This window comes from Pleurodeles waltl, chromosome 4_2, assembly GCF_031143425.1.
Source record: "Pleurodeles waltl isolate 20211129_DDA chromosome 4_2, aPleWal1.hap1.20221129, whole genome shotgun sequence".
In the NCBI taxonomy this organism is placed as follows: Eukaryota; Metazoa; Chordata; class Amphibia; order Caudata; family Salamandridae; genus Pleurodeles; species Pleurodeles waltl.
This window is the reverse complement of record NC_090443.1, coordinates 313,782,151-313,805,458: the sequence shown is the minus strand read 5'-3', so window position 1 is coordinate 313,805,458 and position 23,308 is coordinate 313,782,151. Positions and strand designations below refer to the sequence as shown.

The window sequence follows — 23,308 nt, the reverse complement described above, 5'->3', positions numbered from 1 at the left end:
TTTAAGTTCCGTAAGATATTTGTACTTTCTCTAGACGTCAATACAGTTGTTAATTGGCTATATGAGATTTCATGTCCTCTTCAAACTCTTAAAAACAGCCTTTAGCGGTTTCTCATAGAGGTTGATTGTAAAGAGTGCGAGACTTAGGCCCACAGGCTGGAGTCTCACTCATTGATGTCCCTGCAGTCTCACCCTGGTACCTGTTGAATACCCCGTGTATTATTCCCTCACTTGTTGCTATCCCTTATGGTCTGAATCCATTGCTCTATGCATTCTCAGGTATCAGAGACATATGCCTGCCCCCTTTTCCCGGGATCTGAGTCTCGCACATTGCATTCCTGAGGGTCCAAGTGCTTCCCCGTTGCTTTTACTGAGGTCTAAGCGTCTAGCTTAATCCCTCACCTGGGATCCTGAGTTCCCTACTCCTTGCTTTTCTACTCCTTGCTTTTCCTGGGATCTTAAATTCTGTAACACTGGTTTCCCCAACTTTGCCTGTTGCTTTCTCTTGGTGTGGAGTCCCCAAATTGAATCTTTTGGTTATTAGTCCCCATAATTAATCTCTTGTCTTTTACTTTTTTCCAGGATTAGTTTCTTGCTCGTTGCTTCCCATAGTCCCTCACACATTGCTTTTTGCAGAGCAAATATGCTTCTTTGTAAGTAGATGCATATTTTGTAGTGCAAATCTGGCTATGGGCAGCAGAGCTCTATATAGGGCCAAATGCAAAATGAGTACAACTGGTGAATGTTTCCAGTATGGAGGTTGTTGAGTTCAGTGAGGGCATTTTACGACATCTAGAGGCAGTATCCTTTGAAGAGGTGTCAGTTATTTCCTGCATTGAGAAAATATTGGGACTGTCCTGATCGAGACAGAGCCGATGTTCCAGATTCTCCGTGTATACATGGGGATGGGTACACAGGGGTGCTGTTCATGATGCTGTTGTAAATAGTGCAGCTGGTCCTGAAGAGGGTGTGAGCTATGAAGGGAATCAGTGGATTGCTATCACGGTGTGGTGATGTACAAAAAAATCTTTATGCTCTTGATGAGATGTGCTGCGCAGTGTAGGATGCCTTTCATTGTGCAGGTACTGCAGTGCACTGTCACCACCAGATGCAAGACCATGAGAGGCTGGATAACAGTTCTGAAGTGGCTCTCCAGAATTGAAAGATTTCACTTTTTATTGTGGAGTAGGATTTCCAGGAGCTGCATGTTGAAGTTGACGAAGCCTAGGGAAAGAGAGGATCTATAAGGGACTTCAGAGGTGATGGGGGCTACTGACATCTGGTGCAGGTGCATAGACATGTGCATTTCCTTGTTACTCTCCCATCATTTGTTGCTTTATCCCGGCGTCAGGTTCTTGCTCGTTGCTTTCCCCAAGTCCACAATCCTTTGTTCTTTGCTTTACTTTTTGTTTAATCCTTTAACTGTTGCTTTCCCTTGGCAGGTCATACTTGGTGACTGGACAGACATATAGCCGTAAAGTAGACATTGAAGTTCTCTCAGTTCTGGCAAGCCTGGGTGCTTCTGTACACAAGGTAAGTACTTTCTCAAACTTCTCCAGGTAAATGGAAGGCTGGGTCATTTTTGGGTACTGTAGGATTTCTTTAGGGCTTACACGATTCTCCAGAAACTATTTTATAGTCTGTGGCCTAGAGCAGATGATACATTTGTCGGTGCTTCAAAAGCCTGAGAGAGCTGTCCAAAGTCTGCTACATTTTGGGCTCAGCTGACTGCTCCCAGCTCTGCCACCATATCTGGTCCAAAGACATTGTATGTGGTGAACCCCTGGAAGACCGTTACTAATATTTAGTAAAACTGATTCTATCCACGGTGCCTGGGAGTTTAAGAACGAACGGCTTGGTAAAGTGTAGTTCGGCATATGGGGGAGGGGGAGATTGTGCAATTCTAAGTATATCAGATGATATTCGTTGGGGGGAGGACGTGGGCTGGGTGGGAACCTTACTCTCTGCCTTTCCTTTCCTGTAGTCGAGAAAATTAACAAGTCAATCAATTATTCTTACCTGTTTTATGGTGATGTGATTTTCAGACTTGCAAGTGACCGTCTGTTCATGCTTCTTTCTTCCTGTTGTGTTCCCTTCTGCCCCATTCTTACTTTCTTTTCCCCGTCTCCATCCTCCCCTCCCTTTCCTACCACACCCTATCCCTGAAAAAGATCTGCACGGATATCAGGTTGTTGGCGAACCTAAAGGAGATTGAGGAGCCTTTTGAAAAGGAGCAGATTGGTGAGGAGGAAATCTGGGCTGGAGGGTGAATGGTGTTAGGTGAGATTTGGCCCTGAACAAATCCCATTCCCTTTTCGACCACACATTAGAATGACAGTCTTAAAAGTCCCAGCTATTTAAATCTACCACCAAAACCTCTTGGGTGAAGCAGCAGAACTGCCTCCTCGATTTGCACAAATTTTACACATTAAGACCCCATATAGCAAAACTATCTCCAGGTAAAACGCGTCTTGCAGGCTCAGGCCTCAGAAAAGAGCTATCCATTTGACAAAGATAGTCTCATGAACTTGATTGGTTCACCCAACGCCGGTGATGTCCTATTTTTATTGTCTCCATCTCCCTGCCAGGCTCCAGCGCCATGCCATACAAGCGGAACCCCATGCGTTCAGAGCGCTGTTGCAGCCTCTCGCGACACCTCATGACGCTGGTGATGGACCCACTGCAGACGGCAGCCGTGCAGTGGCTTGAACGTACCCTGGACGATAGCGCCAACAGGTACTGGCAGAGATGCATTTTGTTTATACTGCGCTGATAAGTTTGTGTCTACAGTAGGCTGGTGTGTTCAGAGGGAGAATGTGTCACGAGCAACAATGCTTTTCCCAAATTATTTTCAGGCTTTTGAGGTTGTGTGCATTGTTTGGCTTTGAGGCCATCACTTGAGACTTCAGGACACTAAGATCAGATTTGGAATAGTAGCATATGTGTATAAAGCATGGCAAGTTTCATGTTAACTTGTTGAAACCTGGGATTTGAAATTGAGGCACAAGCTTGAACCAGGCAAGGTATCTGAGCAGCTATGAATTTTGTACCAACAAACAATGTGTTATAATGGAAACAAGTCTGCCTAGTGCTTATAGTATCAATACCTGACATCTACATGGAAATGAATGAAAGCAGTGAATGTTTTGGGGAAGAAGTTGGCTCTGGATTGGTATGATATTATGATGGTCAGTGAAGGGCAGATTCTCACTGAAGTCTCATGTGAAAAAGCGAAATCTGAGTTTATTGGGATCGTCTCCCATTTCTCCTAAATGTGGGCACCATGATCAGTCCTGGGCACAGCTTCTTAAACTGGAACTACCAGCTGTGCCACATACACCTACCACAAAACACATTATCACTGAATTGGGAATGTTCTGTAAAGTAGCTTTGGACATGTTTAAATGGTCTTTGAGTTGCTTCCGTGAGTCCACTTTAGGAACGGTTTCAGCTACCTTGTGGCATTAACTCAGCCTTTGGGTGTGTTCGATTCCCTCAGCACAGGCATCTGTGCATGTTTTGGACATGCTTGGGTTTGGCTTTGGGTTTATTCAACTCCCCTCTTTGAGTCAATATTAATTTGTGTGATTGTGCAGGCCTTAGTGGGATCCTTCCCTACTCTCCTTCAAGGATGGTAAGCACAAGCACATGTGCAGCTATCTCTCATTTTCATTTAATTAATTTCATGCAGAGATTCAACATGAGCAGCATTTGCCCTATATGCACGTTACACCATTTCGCCCACGGGCCACACTGCGCTCACACACCTGTCCATCCATACACTAGCTCTTTATAAGGTTAAGCACCCTGTCTCTCCTTTCACTTCACTACACACCATATGCCCAGGGACACATACAGTGTAAGAGCACAACTCTGATCCTCACGTGGGTATTTCAAGGGTAAAGCATTATATCAATGCAAATACAGTATAGCGCAAGACAATGAACCAGTGGTGTATGCCTTGGGTGGTGGGTGCCAAGCAATGTTTATGACTTTGGAGATGGGCAGCTGGTTGGGGGTAGGCAGTGTTTGTGTTTTTGAGGGTGTGTGGGTGGCTGCCTATGTTTTCATGGCTAAAAATCATCACTGGTGGATCTTCGGAGTGCTCAAAACTGCCTCTCTCTCTCCAGGCGCATCTGTCTAGCCGAAGGATTCTTGACGGCAGATATCATTCTGAGCACCCTGCAGAACATTAGCGAGGGGCTGGTGGTGTACCCTAAGGTAAGAGCCAACACTATCATACTGAAAGGGGGCTGCAGTGGGCTCAAGATGGCACTGGGTACTGCTGGCAGAGATCAGCTTCCCGGTACATGGAGAGTATAGAGGTCGCAGGTTGAGATTGAGGTGCACTGTCAGAGCTTTATAGGTCCCAGTACTCCGATAGTAAGGAGTATTGCATAGCAGGATTGAATTCTGTAGGAAAGTATCATCTTGCCTGGCACGTTACCCCCATTTTTACTTGTGTGTCAGTTTGTTTTTGCCTGTCTCACTGGGATCCTGCTAGTCAGGACCCCAGTGCTCATAGTTTGTGGCCTAAGTGGTGGTGCCTAACTGTGTCACTGAGGCTCTGCTAACCAGAACCTCAGTGTTTATGCTCTCTCTGCTTTTAAAACTGTCACTGCAGGCTAGTGACCATTTTCAGCAATTCTGATTGGAACACTGGAACACCCTTATATTTCCCTAGAATATGGTACCTAGGTACCCAGGGTATTAGGGTTCCAGGAGATCCCTATGGGCTGCAGCATTTCTTTCATTGCTCAGACAAATCTTACACAGGACTGCCACTGCAGCATGAGTGAAATAACGTCCACGTTATTTTACAGCCATTTTACACTGCCGTTAAGTAACTTATAAGTCACCTATATGTCTAACCCTCACCTAGTGAAGGTTAGGTGCAACGTTACTAAGTGTGAGGGCACCCTGGCACCAGCCAAGGTGCCCCCCACATTGTTCAGGGCCATTTCACCAGACTTTGTGAGTGCGGGGACACCATTAAATGCATGCTCTACATATAGGTCATACCTATATCTAGCTTCACAATGGTAACTCTGAATATGGCCATGTAACATGTCTAGGATCATGGAATTGTCCACCCATGCCAAATCTGGTATTGGGGTGCCAATCCCATGCATCCCCGGGGCTCCAGCATGGACCCCGAGTACTGCCAAACTAGCTCTCTGGGGTTTTCACTGCAGCTACCGCTGCTGCCAACCCACGGACAGGTTTCTGCCCTCCTGGGGTCTGGGCAGCCCAGTCCCAGGAAGGCAGAACAAAGGATTTCCTCAGAGAGAGAGTGTTACATCCTCTCCCTTTGGAAGTAGGTGTTAAGGGCCTGAGAGGAGTAACCTCTCCTGGCCTCTGGGAATGCTTTGAAGGGCACAGATGGTGCCCTCCTTGCATAAACCAGTCTGAACCGGGGCAGGGATCCCCCAGCCCCTGCTCTGGTGTGAAACTGGACAAAGGAAAGAGAGTGACCACTCCCCTGTCCATCACTACCTCAGGGGTGGTGCCCAGAGCTCCTCCAGTGTGTCCCAGAGCTCTGCCATCTTGAATGCAGAGATGTGAGGGCACAATGGAGGCCTCTGAGTGGCCAGTGCCAGCAGGTGACGTCAGAGATCCCTCCTGATAGGTGCTTACCTGGTTAGGTGGCCAATCCTCCTCTGAGGTCTATTTAGGGTGTCTCCTGTGGGTTTCTCTTCAGATAACGAATGCAAGAGCTCACCAGAGTTCCTCTGCATCTCTCTTTGACTTCTGCCAAGGATCGACTGCTGACTGCTCCAGGACACCTGCAAAACCGCAACAAAGTAGCAAGATGACTACCAGCAACATTGTAACGCCTAATCCTGCCGGCTTTCTCGACTGCTTCCTGGTGGTGCATGCTCCGAGGGCTGTCTGCCTTCACCCTGCACTGGAAGCCAAGAAGAAATCTCCTGTGGGTCGATGGAATCTTCCCCCTGCTAACACAGGCACCAAACTTCTGCTTCTGCAAACCTCTCATCTCGACGAGCGTGGTCCCTGGAACACAGGAGCTGGATCCAAGTGACCCCGACAGTCCAGTGGTCCTTCTGTCCAAATTTGGTGGAGGTAAGTCCTTGCCTCCCCACGCCAGGCAGTAATCCTGTGTACTGCGTGAACTGCAGCTGCTAGGGCTTCTGTGCACTTTTGCTAGGAATCCTTCGTGCACAGCATAGCCCAGGTCCCCAGCACTCCATCCTGCATTGCTCAACTCGCCGAGTTGACCACCGACTTCGTAGGGCCCTCTTTTGTAGTGTTGGGATGACCGCCATGCTCAGATTTCTTGAACGCCCGTTCAAGTGCTTCTGCGGGTGCCGCCTGCTTCTGCGTGGGCTCTCTGTGCTGCTGAGTGGCCCCCTCTGTCTCCTCCTCCAAGGGGCGACCTCCTGGTCCTTCCTGGGCCCAGGCAGCACCCATTTTCTTCAGCCACGGCCTTTGCAGCTAGCAAGGCTTGTTTGCGGTCTTTCTGCGTGGAAACAACTCTGCATCCTCCAGCACGCCGTGGGACATCTTCTATGCGAAGGAGAAGTTCTGGCATCTTGCGTTGTTGAAGAATCTTCAGCTTCTTCCACCCTGAAGCAGCCATTTTGCACCTTCATCCGGGGTTTAGTGGGCTCTTGCCCCCCCCCTGGACACTTTCGTGACTCTTGGACTTGTTCCCCTTCCTTTACAGGTCCTCAGGTCCAGGAATCCGTCTTCAGTGCTTTGCAGTCAGTTGTCTTTGCAGAATCTCCTATCACGACTTTAGTGTGTTTCTGGAGAAGTAGGGTAACTTTACTCCTACTTTTCAGGGTCTTGGGGTGGGGTATCTTGGACACCCTTAGTGTTTTCTTACACTCCCAGCGACTCTACACACTACACTAGGCCTGGGGGTCCCTAAGTGGTTCGCATTCCACTTTCTTATTAAATGGTTTGTGTTGCCCCTAGGCCTATTGCATCCTATTGTATTCTACAGTGTTTTCACTACTCTTCTAACTGTTTACTTACCTGATTTTGGTTTGTGTGTATATTTTGTATATTTTACTTACCTTCTAAGGGAGTATATCCTCTGAGATATTTTTGGCACATTGTCACTAAAATAAAGTACCTTTATTTTTAGTAACACTGAGTATTGTGATTCTTATGATATAGTGCTATATGATATAAGTGGTATAGTAGGAGCTTTACATGTCTCCTAGTTCAGCCTAAGCTGCTCTGCTGTAGCTACCCCTATCAGCCTAAGCTGTTAGAACACTACTAATCTACTAATAAGGGATAACTGGACCTGGCACAAGGTGTAAGTACCATCAGGTACCCACTATACGCCAGGCCAGCCTCTTACAAGGTACACTTGGGGAGCTTTATCTGGGCCTGTGGTCTGGAATAGGGCAAGGTACTACAAGTGGTGTCTAAGGTGCACAGGCAGAGCTCTCTGCTGGCATAGCAAGGAGTGCACTGTTCAGGGGCACTAGAAGAGTTGTGTGTTAGTCCCATTGCAGAGTGGCAAGGAATGTGGCAGATAAAGATGGAGGCCCGTTGGCATAGCTGTGTCTTGACTCCAGGTACTCAAATAAAGGGATTTTGTGGGTCTGCTTTGGTGAGTTAGTAGAACTGTGTGAACCCTGGTACATGGAAAGTGTGCAGTGACATAGCAGAGGTGTCATGGCCCTAATATAAACAAGAAAAACGTTCCCCTTTTCCTCTGTGGTGGATATTAAAAATAGAAAGGATTGAGGCATTGGACTCTTGCTTACCTTTGCACCAGTGCTACTACACTAATGTCCCTTCTTATTGGGCTCCAGGATCCCCATTCTACCCATCTTCTATCTTTCTCCTCTGTAGCTTCTTTCCTTTCTCCTCTTTTCACCTCCCCCTTTCATTCTCTCTCCTCTCTATCCCCTTCCACTGTCTCCATCATCCTCTTTCACCTTTTGCTTCTTTGTTCTCTTTCGTTCTTTCTCTTTGTCATCCTACTCTTTTCTGCTCCTTCCCTTGCAACCATTGAAGCGCTCCTTTTTAGGGTCGGGCCTGGGTTACATGCGCTCGCGCATGCGTATCGCAGCAAGACTCTTTTGTATTTAGAAAAGGGCTCGGAGCCCTGTCAACTTCACGTCAGTGTTTTTTTATTGGTTCGTGGGCTTGCCTAATAAAATCTGCTTGCTTTCATTAGTCGAAGGCAGGCATAGCTCATTCCTTTTCCGGTGGCTAGCCCTCCTCGAGCGCAGCGACCAAGTACAGAAAACATGCGAGGCTCGCTGTTTTCCATCGGGCTCGTGGACTTCTTTTTCTCTAATTTACCAGCGCGATCTCGCTTGGCAGAAGTCGAGCGCTTTACATAGTTACTTTCACTTTTACGGGTTATGTACATAAATGCACTTTTGCCCGATAAGTGAAAAGTCGGGTTAGGAGTTTACAACGCGATCAGCTCTAACATGAGCAAACGCGAGACCCATTGCATTGTAAATGCTTGTTTATAGCCTGTACTCCTTCTCCATTTTGCTCTTGTGATTTCCTTTTTTCATCTTTATTCTTCCCCTTTTCTCTCTCGTGATAGTTTGTTTTCTTTTCTCTAAAGCTATCTTCCTCTGCCCTCACCATGTCTGCTGTCCCTTTCTCTCACTTCTTCCTCCAGAGGCAGGCATGCGACTACAGTCTGACTTTTTGCCTTTCAACACGTCTGGGGTTCCCAAGAGGACTGTTTACTGTTTCTTTCAGTCTCTACATCCTTTTTTAGGTTTCGCCTCCACAGCGCTTGCATTGTGCTTGCAAAGTCTTTTGTTTTCAATAAAAACAATTATAAAAGGGCTTATGTCCTCCCCACAGGCCACACATTACTTAACATTTGTAGGCTTCACCAGTTACTCCCCTTTTCTTGATTGGTCAGCAGCCGCTTCTAACGCCATCAGGCAGAACGTATTTCTTCTTTCTTTGGCATTGGCTGTTCCCTGGCACTTGGATCAAGTACCCCTTTCAGTTGGCGGTCAGTGACTGCCATCCTTCCACTGGCCGTGCGCACTTCAGAGGTCCTATGTTATTTATTTATTTTTAATTATTTTGTCCCCCACTCCACAGAGTGCGTTTGTTCAGCACAAACTCGACAGAAGGTAACGGAGCACTTTACTTGAACACAAGTTGTATTTCAGTCAGACAGGTAGAAATTAAGTGATTTGTCCAGAATCGTAGCATGTTGATCCAAGGCTCAAACCCGGTTCCCCAGCTTAAAAATGCTGCTGTTCTATGCTTTTGTTGATTTCACGTGTCACTAGTAATACAAATACGAACACTATTTGCTAAATATTTTATACCGAGCGGAGTCCGTCCGCTTATGCATGGCATGGTCATTTATTTCTCTTCAGTAAACCCATAATATTTTGTCCTTTTGCTCATTTTAACCCCTTCTGTGCCGAGGACGTAGTGGTTACGTCCTTTGGCACAGTGCTGCTGTGCCGAGGACGTAACCACTACGTCCTCGGCACCCAGCCCAGAGGGAGTGCTCTCGCTCCCTCTATGTGCTTCCACCTCACCCCCCCAAGTCAGGGATGAAAGGGGAAGCCCTTCCCCTTCCACCCCGACACCCCCCCCCCGTGACGTCAGCGCACAGGATCTCCCCCATCGCGCTGGAAGCTCTGCTTCCAGCACGATTGAAAGAGAAATGCTCAGCATTTCTCTTTCAATCACGTGGGGGAGGCCCGGAGAGGCTTCAAAGGGAAGGAAATGTATTTCCTTCCCTTTGAAGTCTCTCCCAGGGTTTCAAAAGCCGGATTGCTTGCAATCCGGCTTTTGAAACCCCACTAGACACCAGGGATTTTTTATTTATTTTTTGGAAATGGACATAAGGGAGCGACCCCTTGGGCAAGGGTCGCTCCCAGGGGGGGCATTTTTTTGGGAAGGCCTTTTCTGCCCCCCCCCCCCCCCCCCCCCGGGGGCAGATCGGCGTATTATTTTTTTCTTTTTGTTTTGTTTTGGTTCTTTTTTATGTGGGGAGCGACCCCTTAGGCAAGGGTCTCTCCCCTAGGGGGCAAATTATATTTAGGCCATTTCTGCCCCCCTTGGGGGCAGATTGGCCTATTTTGATGAGGCCAATCTGCCCCCAAGGGGGGCAGAAACCACTAGACACCAGGGATTTATTTATTTTTTTGAAATTGACATAAGGGAGAGACCCCTTGGGCAAGGGTCGCTCCCAGGGGGGACATTTTTTGGGAAGGCCTTTTCTGCCCCCCCCTGGGGGCAGAAAGGGGGGGCCCCCCAGAGGTGCCCCAGGGATATATATTTTTTCGCGCAAGGGGAGCGACCCCTTAGGCAAGGGTCGCTCCTGGGGGGGGGGAATTATTTTAGGCCATTTCTGCCCCTCTGGGGGGGTAGATCAGCCCCAAGGGGGGCAGAAACCACTAGGCACCGGGGATTTTTTGTTTTACAGATGGGGAGCGACCCCTTGGACAAGGGTCGCTCCCCTGGAGGGGAAAATTGTATTTAGGACATTTCTGCCCCCTTTGGGGGCAGATCGGCTGATTTTTGCTGAAACCACTAGGCACCGGAGATTTTTTTTTTTGCGCTAATGTCACGCAGGGTGAGCGACCCCCGTAGGCAAGGGTTGCTCCCGGGGGGGGTGGGGGACAAATTTATTTTAGTCCATTTCTGCCCCCCCTGGGGCCGGCTGAGCTAGAGGCCAAAATCCACAGGTAGGCACTGTTTTCTATGAAAAAATGTGAAGTGTCCATGTTGTGTTTTGGGCCATTTCCTGTGGCGGGCGCTAGGCCTACCCACACAAGTGAGGTATCATTTTTTTCGGGAGACTTGGGGGAACGCTGGGTGGAAGGAAATTTGTGGCTCCTCTCAGATTCCAGAACTTTTTGTCACCGAAATGTGAGGAAAATGTGTTTTTTTTTTTTTTTTTTTAGCCAAAGTTTGAGGTTTGCAAAGGATTCTGGGTAACAGAACCTGGTCAGAGCCCCACAAGTCACCCCATCTTGGATTCCCCTAGGTCTCTAGTTTTCAAAAATGCACAGGTTTGGTAGGTTTCCCTAGGTGCCAGCTGAGCTAGAGGCCAAAATCTACAGGTAGGCACTTTGCAAAAAACACCTCTGTTTTCTTTCAAAAAAGTGCGCTACCCACACAAGTGAGGTATCATTTTTATTGGGAGACTTGGGGGAACATAGATTAGCAAAACAAGTGTTATTGCCCCTTGTCTTTCTCTACATTTTTCCTTCCAAATATAAGAGAGTGTGTAAAAAAGACATCTATTTGAGAAATGCCCTGTAATTCACATGCTAGTATGGTCACGCCGGAATTCAGAGATGTGCAAATAACCCCTGCTCCTTAACACCTTATCTTGTGCCCTTTTTGGAAATACAAAGGTTTTCTTGATAGCTATTTTTCACTCTTTATATTTCAGCAAATGAATTGCTGTATACCCGGTATAGAGTGAAAACGCACTGCAGGGTGCAGCTCATTTATTGGCTCTTGGTACCTAGGGTTCTTGATGAACCTACAAGCCCTATATATCCCCGCAACCAGAGGAGTCCAGCAGACGTAACGGTATATTGCTTTCGAAAATCTGACATTGCAGGAAAAAGTTAGAGTAAAACGTAGAGAAAAAGTGATGTTTTTTTACCTCAATTTCAATATTTTTCTTTTTCAGTTGTTGTTTTCTGTAGGAAACCCTTGTAGGATCTACACAAATGACCCCTTGCTGAATTCAGAATTTTGTCTACCTTTCAGAAATGTTTAGGTTTCCGGGATCCAGCATTGGTTTCACGCCAATTTCTGTCACTGACTGGAAGGAGGCTGAACGCACAAAAAATTGAAAAAATGGGATATGTCCCAGTAAAATGCCAAATTTGTGTTGAAAAATTGGGTTTTCTGATTCAAGTCTGCCTGTTCCTGAAAGCTGGGAAGCTGGTGATTTTAGCACCGCAAACCCTTTGTTGATGCCATTTTCAGGGGAAAAATTACAAGCCTTCTTCTGCAGCCACTTTTTCCCATTTTGTTAAAAAAAAAAAACGAAAGTTTCACTGTATTTTGGCTAATTTCTTGGCCTCCTTCAAGGGAACCCACAAAGTCTGGGTACCTCTAGAATCCCTAGGATGTTGGAAAAAAAAGGACGCAAATTTGGCTTGGCTAGCTTATGTGGACAAAAGGTTATGAGGGCCTAAGCGCGAACTGCCCCAAATAGCCAAAAAAGGCTCGGCACAGGAGGGGGGGAAAGGCCTGGCAGCGAAGGGGTTAATCTCCATGCAATGAAAGTAACATTGTTGCAAAATGGCGGTCATGTTCATCACCTGTACGGAAAATGAACGACATAGACGAAGGGCTAACACTGTGTGGACTGCGAGAGCTTGCAAGTTATGCAGTGAAAGCGGAGCTGCTTTCTATTTCAAAACAGGACGTTCTCGGATAGAGGAAAGGAATGTGTATAGTAAAATGATTGAATTACGCAGGGTATTTAATCTTTTTCCTTTATTTATGATGGTTAATTATTAGATGCTTAATTGCAAAATGTACTTTTGAACGGTCACAGGTTTTTAATATCATATAATATATAATTTACCATTACTTTGACCCCATTTAGAATACCAGTAAGGTAATTGGAGATTCTGCCTTTCCGAAGTTGCTGGTTTTGTATTCTAGACCCGGAGATGCTTACATGAATGATGCCTGTTGTCTATTTCCATGTACACACCAGGCACAAATATGCATCTAGGTGTAAGGGGTCAAAGGGGACATAGAGCAGGGAATTCATAAACTATTTTACAGAAAGTTGGAGTTAGTGAGGAAACAGCGCAGCAGGTAATTAGGTGTGACCTGATACTAGCAATTATATGGGCATGCATCATTTATGTAGCATAGTTGTATTGGTTTGGGAAGGGGACAACCAGTTGGGACTAGGAGTTGGAGAATAGTAAGGCGATTGTATCCCACTTGGCTCCAAAAACCACAAATTAGTGATGCAAAACTTGCAAGCTCTAAAATGTTTAGGTTTCACCTGCACAGCGCTTGCACCGTGCTTGCAAAGTCTTTTTATTTTTAATATAAAAAAATATCCTAAAAGGTCTTACATCCCGCCCACAGGCTGTGCATTACTTACCAATTGTAGGCTTCACTGCTCACTCTCCTTTTCTTGCTTCTGACTGGCCAGCAGCCGCTTCTGAGATCATCAGGCAGAACTTCCTCTTTTCTTTCTTTGGCGTCAGCTGTTCCCTGGCGCTTGGACCCAATACCTCTTCTGGTTGGTGGTCAGTGGCTGCTAGCTGGTGTATTTTCACCAGCTGCATGCACTTCAGAGGTCTGCTTTTTAAAAACTTTTGTCCCCCCACTCCATAGAGTGCGTGTGTTTAGCACAAACTCGACTGAAGGTAACAGAGCACTTTACTTGAGCACCTGTTGTATTTCAGGCAGACATGGAGAGATTAAGTGATGTGGCCAGAATCACAGCATGTTGAGCAGACGCAGAGACTCAAACCTGGTTCACTAGCTTCAAAGTCAGCAGCTCTGGTTGGTATGCCACATCCTCTCCCTTCGCTTCATTGCCCTGCAAATGGGTCACGTCACAATTACTTCTGTTTGGTACATGACTTAGCCATCTGTTCCTTTTACGTTTGTTTCTGATTTCTCTTTCATACCCCACTTCATTTTTTGACAATATATGGATTTTTTAAATAAATGTTCCTTTGCTTCTGTTATATTTTGTGACAAAGGAGGGGGGGGGGGTCTGATTGAGAGACAGCTGCTGCAAGGCCGAGGTGTCCTGCCTCTGTCTTCATGACACTTCACTGTGGTCTTGTTTCTTTGTCTCATGCGGTGATGTTGAGCAGATTACAAACCCGAAGAGAAATGGAGCCCCTAGACAGGGTGGGGGGGGGCACAGGGGATTGTGAACGGTGAGGAAATGGGGTTATGATAATGGTATGGCGGCAGTGGGCAACTGGAAGTGCGAGCATGAATGGGGGAGGGGGCAACAGATGCGTTGCAAGGGAGAGGATTTGCCCTTCTCTTTACATCCTCCCTCGCACATTCCACGTTGTCCACTTTAATCATAGTTTTCTTACAACAGAGACATAAAGAATGGTGGTTGTTCATAGCTGTGCAGCGTGCCCTGTTGAAAAATACTATAACTAGTCACAATTAGAATACCAGTAAGGTATGTTGTGCCCCTATTAACTGATGTGTTTACTCAATCCAAAACAGCAGACACCATCTTACTGTAAGGAAGTGAACTAAAACAATTAGACCCAGATTTATGGTGGCCTAGCGCCATTCCACATCCACATTAGCGTCATTTTTTAAAGTTAATGTGGCATTGGAAGGGCAAAAACACCGCACCATATCCACAAAGTGGTGCAATGCTTGTATTGCGCCACTTTGTAACCCCTTGCGCCAGGCATAATGTATGCCAGGGGGCATTCCGGCCCTGGGGAGGAGCATAAAAAGAGCACAAAGGGATCTATGAGATTACTCTGAGCCATTTTTTGCTGCATTTTTAATACCTGCTAAGTGCAGGCGTTAAAAAGAGGCTCCCATTGTGTTCAATGGGCCTCTGAGTGCTTTGCAGGATTAGCATCATAATTTTTTACACTAATCCCAAAAAATTGACGCTAGTCTCCCTTACTACTGCCATGGTGCGCCAGATTTTGAATACAGTACACACACAGCGGCATTAGGGTGGCACTAAGGGGCTCAGGAAAAGTGGTGCTGCACTAGGTGCAGCGCCATTTTTCATAAATCTGCCCCCTTAGTCCGCAGTGTGTTTCGGTGATGTCACCCACACTAATAGCCCGTCAAAATACTTCAGCTAAGTGGCGGTGCTCACTAGTGGCAGGTTGGCTGAGCCGTCTTTTTTTCTCAAATATTTTCAGATTTAATTTGCTTTTTACATTCTCCTAGGAGTTTCTCTGCCTGCAGTCCCTTTCCTAGGTCCTCTGCCCCTGTTCCTGCTCCGTTATTGCTTTCTCCGCTGCTGGAGATGTATTCGGATTATGAAAAGTGAAATAAGTGTACTGTCCTCTTTTGTGCTTTAGAAACGGCTTGTTTCTGCACTGTTAGCTCTTTTGGGTGGGTTCCCTATGCACAGTGGCTGCGCCAGCGTTTACCTTTTTTAACGGATTGCGGCTTTCGGTGAGAGATGCGCGGGTGTTATTTCTGACGTGACTAAAAAGCCAGAGTGCTAACATTTTCGGGGTCGGGGATTGGCTGTGATATTTATGGCGTGAAGCTGAAATAAGTGTTAATAGTCTGCAACTCGGAAGCAGCCTTTGTTTGTGCTAGATGTTCACATGCCAGACTGCTTGTTATTGAGCGAGACTACTTTTAAGATTTGTGAATTATGAATATTGAATCATTTTTTTGTTTGCCTGCACTGCCCCATTGTTCCAGTGCAAGCCTGCTGCCAAATAAGTTTTTCTGAAATTATGCCCCAACATCATTTATCCAGTTGTTTCCGGATGCTGTCATGTCTGAGCATGATATGTGTCATCTACTGTGTTCGCATTGTTGGGTGCCTAGTATGACGCCAGTTATTTTTCAGGTGCGGTAGGCGAGATGACAGTGTGGCTTATTTACCTAGTGCTTGTATGGTGTTTACACTTAACATTTAAGAGCCTGGGTGGTTGCTGGTTGCATCATGTCAAAGGCTCACTGTAGAGGAAACAGTAATGGCTGCAATCGTGCCTGAACACTATACTCGTGTAAACGAGGATGCACCCTTGTCATACAGAAAGAGTAATTGCGCGACCCATTAAAAAAAAAGGTAAGAGTTCAAAATATCCCACTCCATATATACGTGATTTAAGAGTTTTTCCAGTTCTTCTACTGGTCGTTGGTAATGGTGCTTTAGGTCGAGCAGTTGCTTGCCTGCTTTATAGGCAGGAGCTACTATTTCAATCCCAAGTTATGCTCAAAGCGCAGTTTTGTCTGTGCTTATTTTCCAGCCCATCATTCAGGATTTTGGTTAGTTACGGAGGAAATACTCCTTCAAAGCTGGGAAGGAAACCATGTTTATTTGGCCTGGCAGAACGGCAAACGTGATAGAAATGTACTTGAGTGTTGTTCCTTAAATATCGTTCGACAAAATTGGAAAATCAGTAACCTGCATCCAGTTGGGAGAAGCACAACCAAGAGGTTTCGTCCTAACATAATCTATTGGCTTTGTCAATGTTTATTAGCCATGTTGCTGTGCAACATAGCTTAAAGTAAAAAAAAAAAACTGCTATAAGGCTTCCAGGGTTAACCGCGTCACTCGCTTTTTTTTCCCATTTAAGCCGTGTTGTATAGCAGCCAGCACTGCTGTGCAGTGTTCTAAAAAAAAAAAAAAAAAAAAAAATGACAAAACAAATGCATTTTGCATAAGCAAAACCTATTGGGTTTTCCAGTGTTTGTCCTACTGCACTGCTATGCCACAGACGAGCACCCTAGCAGGGAAACTCAAACCCAAAGCCCGGCTCAATAGGGTCTTGTAACAAAATAAATTAGCTGGAAGATACATAAACTGTTCTCGGTGAAAGGGATCAAGGGATCTGTCCCTCTCAGCCCCTGTGCCCCAGAGCTACTTCACTGGCTGTGGCACTGATAGTTACGCCCCTGCAAGTGTCAGGGTTACAGATCAGGATTGGGGTGCAGTAGCTAAGCACAAGCACTCGAGTAGGATGGGTGTTGAAGGTCAGTTCTGAGCTCCACTTGCAGATCTTTGTGGGTTCCGGTGCCAGAATCCCAGTGTCTGCTACGATTCTGCTTTGGTGGAGCTGCATTTGGACTACAAGTAGGAAAAGTAAAGGAGTTGCAGAGTGACTTTGAGTGAACCAGAGCAGTTGTCTTGTTTCAGTAACAGAAATTCAGTGAGTACCTAAAGCCAAGTTTAGTTGCATCTCAAGAGCTGTGTGAATATTCTAGTGTTGAATGTCTGACAACTTGCTTTTTTCTCCACCACTCCAGGTGATCGAACGAAGAATCCGCCAAGAACTGCCATTCATGGCCACTGAGAATGTAATCATGGCCATGGTGAAATCAGGAGGCAACCGACAGGTAGGGCTTACTAGCTGCCCAAACGCTCTATAAGAGGCCTTTACACAAGCTGTCCCTTGGCTACCACTACTCATTGCAAGTTCAGCGTGACATCTAGAAAGATTGACTGGATTTGACTCCAAGTCTGTCACACCAGCTCTGTCTGTCTGGCAGGCTGCTGGATATTTTGTGTGCTCCTGTTATAAATGGAGGCACAGACTTATAAAGACAAGGGATTTATCTCTGCATGCACATCATGTGACTGACCACAGGACTCTCAAAGTAAGCCAATTATAGAGTGGCTTTAGGGATTTAACATCACCCCATCTAAAATACTGTACAACAATCCTCTCTGTAAAATCTGTCCGGTGCAATTCATGCTAACACCCGCCCTAATCTAGTCGCTAGCAGCAGTTACATTAAAAAAACATTGGCAAATCCAGCAGGTCTGGCTTGCGTTTTGAGTCCTGACTGAAAAACATTAAAGCTGGAAAGTGAAAAAGAGCAATACAAACATGATTGTTTTCATGTATATAATGGATCTGGAGATAAAGAATTTAGTATGTGCCAATTCAGGGTACTTTCAAGATGTAAAATAGTCCCTCATGGAGTGTAAACACTCCCTAGGAGGCAAACAACCAATAACATGAGGTGAGGGAGGAACACCCCTATGGGTGCAGCCAAAGCCCACTCTAGGCATATTTTAAATAATTAAATTATTAATTAAATAATTAAGACAGCAGTACTGCCAAGCTCGACCTAAAATGAGTAAGAGAAGACCTAGCATGCTATCTAAATATTTTAAAAAATGTACAATGGTACAATTTGGGCCTGTTCTTAAAAGTTTGATACAACACTGTATCCCACCGGAATATTTTCGGCGCTTATCAGAGCCAGTGCCTTATGAATTTCACATTTATTTAGAACAATTTTGAGACACTCCGATTCATTTACTTTGACAATCAACAATGGGACAGAACCTGAGCATCCACGTCTAAGGAGATGTTATCCCACTCACAGCTACTTTGAAGTAGCCCAGGTTGTTCCTCACTCACTCACCCCTTCTGTATTGTTTGGTTTTATGCAAGAGGAGCATTAGTTTGAGAGACGTTAAATGTAGAAACCATCTAACATCAATTCATCAATTGCTACTTTGTTAGAACAGATTCAGCTCTTGAATTTAGTTAAAATGGTTTCCAGTGTTTGATCTACATATATGTGCCTGACATTAAGTGCCATGCGGGACTCCCCCCCCCCCCCCCCCCCCACATTTCCACAGCTGCCTTCCATAACCCTTCACCTATTTGAAATTCTAGGCAATACCAGAATTCTGGTCAGAGCTTTGCTGTGGAAGGCTACTGTGAATTACATTTTGCATTGTGCTGGGAACTTGGGTCTGGGTGACAGTTCTCTTGAGCCCAGCTCGCCTAAGCTGCAATCCCCCTCACATCCCATTGCTCCCTTGTGTGTGTGTGTCCCGCCTGCTTGTTATTCTCTGGTATTTCAAAGTTGAATCTTCTCCAACTGATTTAATCTCTTATATTTCTTTTCTCTCCTTCACTGCTCACCTTTGTTCTTCTCCGTTGCCTTCCATTCTCCATAGGACTGTCATGAGCGGATCCGTGTGCTCTCGCAGGAAGCCGCTTCTGTCGTGAAACAGGAAGGTGGCGACAATGACCTCATCGTCCGCATCCGTGCTGACCCTTACTTCACACCCATACTGGGTCAGCTGGACAGCCTCCTGGACCCCAAGTCGTTCACAGGCCGGGCTCCTCAGCAGGTGAGAAGAAAGGGTGCAGGGGATACATGATGACTCCCAAAAGACAATAATAATAGAACTGGTAGGTCTGACAACTCTCGTCTCTCCTGGCAGGTAACCCGCTTCCTGAAGGAGGAGGTCTTTCCCATGCTCACCCCGTACCAGGGCAAAATTGATGTGAAGGTTGAGCTGGAACTATAGATTTGCTGCTGCAAGACATTAATATATATTGGAAATAAAGATATGAAAGTGCATGCCATGTAGCATCAGGAGTCTTTTTTTCAGTCCTGTCCCAGTTTGAAAGGAAATAGTACCTGTATTTGCAGAAAGCCACAAAAAAACGTTCTTCGAATATTGCTACAAGTTAAGTGTTTTTACCACTCTCATCCTTTCTTCAAAACAGGTGTAATCTCCTTCCGGATATCAGAATTGACACTATTGAAAAATTTAGGATTGGCGAGTTTGTGTTAGCACGAGGACAGTAACAAGGAACATGCCACAATTAAGGATGAAAGGTGTGCTCATAGCTGTAGAGAAAGCAAAGAACTGCTGTAGACTGTATACCTGTCAACCGTTGAAAGACAGAAACTCCCTTGTTTGTCATAAAACGTTAGCTGGCGCCAGTAGCATGGCAAGGGGCCCACAGACCTCCAAATTGAAAGGCTGCTCCTACTAGGCCTTTTGCAGGATCCTTTCTTGAAAGCAAGGCCTAACCTGATTGCTTTGAAAGGCTGTGAAAAGTAGTGGAAGAAGTAAACCTATTTGAATTGTTCAAAGCTGGCATTTCCACTTCGAACACAGCAAAACGTTGCTAATTCAGACATTTAATACCCAAAAATGTGAACTAAAAAGTGCAATAAAACATACATCACAACAGAAACGATTCTAAAACTCAAAATGCTGTGATACGAGGTCCAACTAGCCTCTGTAATGGCACAGAACTGTCCAAGGGGACCTGGCTAACAAGTGAAAATGGTTCTGGGCAAAATGTTGCAGGGAATCTGTGCTCAACTCACAAAATAAGAGTGGAGAATAAAACCAATCCCGAGGAAACCAGGAAATAGAACCTTCTGTAAGGGATTTCGAGTAAATACATTATTCAAAGCATACATTTAAGTGAGTTGAATTGTTGAGTGGTGGTCTCAACAGCCAGGAATTGATTTTCCAGAAATCAGTAAGACAGCCATCTAGACTGTCCTAAACACAGCTGTGTGCATAGCAAAGTATGTACACAAGGTAGCTGGGAGGTGGCCAGTGAAGTGGAATGTGACAAAGGACTTTGGGTGCCACTAGTGTGACCCTAGGAATTCAAGAAGAGGGGGTGTTTAAGTTGATTCAGGTAAATAGTCCCCTAGAGATAAGACACTAAAGCGAAATTCTCCTGTAAATAAAAACAATCTTGTGTGTCTGGCATGGTAAGCATTCCTTTTCAGGGACCTGTTGGTGAGCAGCCTTGATCCTTTCTCACATGTGCTACTCGCCTATACTTGCATGACCTCCAGACTTTCATGCATTCTTCCCGAACTATGGGGACTATTTGAAGCCCAATGTTTTAGAAGCTACAGCTGGACGTTATTCCAAGCAGTTCAATTGCTGACCTCCATCTGCTCCTTGGACTGGACAGTGGTCTTTCCTCTGCAAATTGCAAGGACTGCTGAATATGTGGTTTTGGAGAGATCTGGCGAAGTTTGGTGCACTGCAACAGCTTGTTGTAAACAGCAGTCAGGTTAACATTCTACTGAATAATTTATGTTCATCTATCACTCAGTGTAGGTGAAATGTGAAAGAAAGGACTGTGAACAAAAATGTTGTTAACATGGTGAGTACATATTTCTTTAATGTCTTTTTACTTCATAAATGTTTGCAATAAATATACAGAATGCTTGTTCGTGGATAACATTTACAGTGGGAAATCACCTAATTGTTTTCAACCCTTAGTACAAATGCCACAACAGACTGTAATCCTCTCTGCGCTTTACCCTGCTGCACCATATTGTTAGAAATTGGGTTTTTGGTTGACTTGGGTGTAAGGCCTGTTCAAACAGCAACTATAGTCTTAGTCAGGGAGAGGCATGAGCAAACCCTGAATTAACCTGTGGTCACACTCTGGTAGCAGTCAGGCTTAACTTTGAGGCAATGTGTAAAGTGTTTATACAACACTTCAAACACAAAAACAGTGAAAACACGACACAAACAAATTCCACACCAGGTTAGAAGAACGGATATGACTTTATTAAATAAAATAAGACAACAACAACAAAAATCCAATAAGTAAAACTGGCTGGAGCTATTGAATTTTAAAGTTTTAAGTAAAAATAGCGCTAATGAGGATATCTGGTTGCGCTGAACCGTGACACTCAAAAGTGCAGACCGACTGCGATGGGGTGCAGGCCGGCTGCAGGGACCAAGTTAGGCCCTTTGAAGTATCTTAAATTCAGGTTGCAGAGCATTGCGTGGATCCATGTCGAAAATGCGATGCCTTGGTTCCAAAATGTGGTGAAGCTGCAGTGTGAGGTGCTGTTGCGTCATCGTCTAGGATCCTGTCAACAGGGCTTGTGAGGGTAAGGTTGGTGCTGAGAAGGCGTTGCACAGTTGAGGTGATGCGTCGGTTCGGATGAGGGGTGAAGCTCCATTATGGAATTTTGGTGGTGTTAAGGCTGCGGTCTATGGGGAAATGCGAGGAGCTTGCACAGAGAAAAACTTCACACAGTGGTGGTTCTGAAGGCAATGTGTCAAACTCCAGATGCGTGATGTGGCAGTGATTCAGGTTTGTTGGGACAGATCCAGTCCACACAACAGCAGTGATACATCTGTTCTACTTGAGAATGTGCTGCTTAGCTGAGGAGATGCGTCTGTTCTGCTCGGGCATGCATCGCTCAGCAAAGCATGCTTATGCCTACTTTCAAGGGTCCAGACTCAGGTGGCACCACTTGGCGGAGTAGACTCACACATGGCAGTCCAGGTGCAGAAACAGGATGGTTGGAAGCCTTTTATGTCCCCAAGACGTCTGATCAGAAGGCCAGCCAATTAGCCATTGAAGTCACTCTAGGTTCTGGGTTCAAGTGATGCAGTCCCAGTCCTCACCCAAGCAGAGAGCAGCAGGTCAGCAAAGCAGCAGTCCAGCAGAGCGGCATTCCTTCAGCAGCACAGCAGTAATTCTTCCTTAGAGTATCTAATGGTCCAGAAGTGTACTGAATTGGTGGTTGTTCTTATACCCAGTGGTGCCTTTAAAGTTGGGGAGTCTTCAAAGACAGGCCTTTGAAGTGCACAAAGGCACTGCCATTGCTGCCTTGGGTCCAGACAATGGGGTATGCCGCCATTTGTGTGGGGACGGACACAGCCTATTCAGGTGTGAGGCTGGGTCCAGCTCCTCCCAACCATCCTGCCAGAATGGCTCATCAAATCACACCTAAGCTCCCACTGTGTGTGATTGTTGGGGAGGGGGGGGGGAATACACAAAGCCCAGCTGTTACCGACCCAGAAGTGATCAGAGGCAGGCAGGAGGCACCAAAGTGGCTAAAGTAAGAAAATGGCAGCTCTCCAAAAGTGGCATTTTCAGAATTGCAATTTAAAATCTGACTTCATCATAAATTTGGATTTTAAATTGTGATTCCAGAGGCAACAAACTTGAAAGGTTTGGGCCTGGCAAAAGGGTTATTTTTAGGCCTGGGTGGAGTTCACAAAGTTCGACTCCGCTAAACTCAGCGGAGTTGATTGAAAACTCAGTGGAATTCTGTGGAGGCGGAGTTCCGTGACCCACAGAGTCCTGAATGTGCCAGATCTCTGAAGTGCTTAGTAGGGCCGCCCGACCATGCTTAGCGCTTCCAAAATTGGGCACATTCAGGAGAGGGCAGTAGAAGCTGTCGTTTCAGGCCTCTTGTACATCGGCCTTTCCCGTGTGCGTTTCCCGTGTGCACTGCACACGGGACAGGCCGCTGCGCTAGAGGCCTGAAAGGGCAGCTTTCCCTGCCTACAGCCCTGGCCAGAATTCAGGTCAGGGTGGTAGGCAGAGAAAGCTGCAGTTTCACCCTGTTTGTGCACCAGTGTGCACAAACAATGACAAAAAAGAGATAAGGACTTATCTGGGTCTTCCAGGAGGTCCTTCTCTCTCCTCATTGACGTTTTTCTCTCCTAGTCCGCAGCGGCTTCCTCTCTCTGGCCTCTGCTACAGGGCTGCGGTGCGCACTGGAGCCCAGTTATGGCTGTCTACGCTTGCACTGTGCCGCCCATAGCTGGGCTGCAGTGCGCACTGGATGAGCTCCATTCCGCTGGGATGGGCTAGCGGAGTTTTGGGACGTACTGGACCGTGGAGTTCCAAAAACTCCGTTAGCTCTGCCGGTGGAGCAGAGCTCCCTGCACACCCTTAGTTATTTTGGCAGGTCGACATGGAAGTGTAAAACTGCGCACACCGGCTCTGCAATGGGAGGCCTGAGACATGGTTAAGGGGCCACTCAAGTGGGTGGCACAGTCAGTGCTTTACAGACCCCGTGTACACATAGTACCACTTTACTAAGGACTTATAGATGAACATAAAATTCCAATTGGGGATAAACCAATATTACC

General features: G+C 46.0%; 1 protein-coding gene across 1 annotated transcript in view; it reads left to right on the top strand.

Moving 5' to 3' along the window:
- ADSL (adenylosuccinate lyase) overlaps positions 1-18,999 on the top strand; it is a 179,147-nt gene extending 160,148 nt beyond the window's left edge. The window contains exons 7-13 of the mRNA XM_069231275.1: positions 1,443-1,533; positions 2,172-2,241; positions 2,589-2,736; positions 4,131-4,221; positions 16,918-17,007; positions 18,590-18,766; positions 18,860-18,999. Coding sequence (XP_069087376.1) covers positions 1,443-1,533; positions 2,172-2,241; positions 2,589-2,736; positions 4,131-4,221; positions 16,918-17,007; positions 18,590-18,766; positions 18,860-18,946 — 754 coding nt within the window. The 3' untranslated portion in view covers positions 18,947-18,999. The remainder of the gene's footprint in view (positions 1-1,442; positions 1,534-2,171; positions 2,242-2,588; positions 2,737-4,130; positions 4,222-16,917; positions 17,008-18,589; positions 18,767-18,859) is intronic.
- Positions 19,000-23,308: the final 4,309 nt, after the last annotated feature.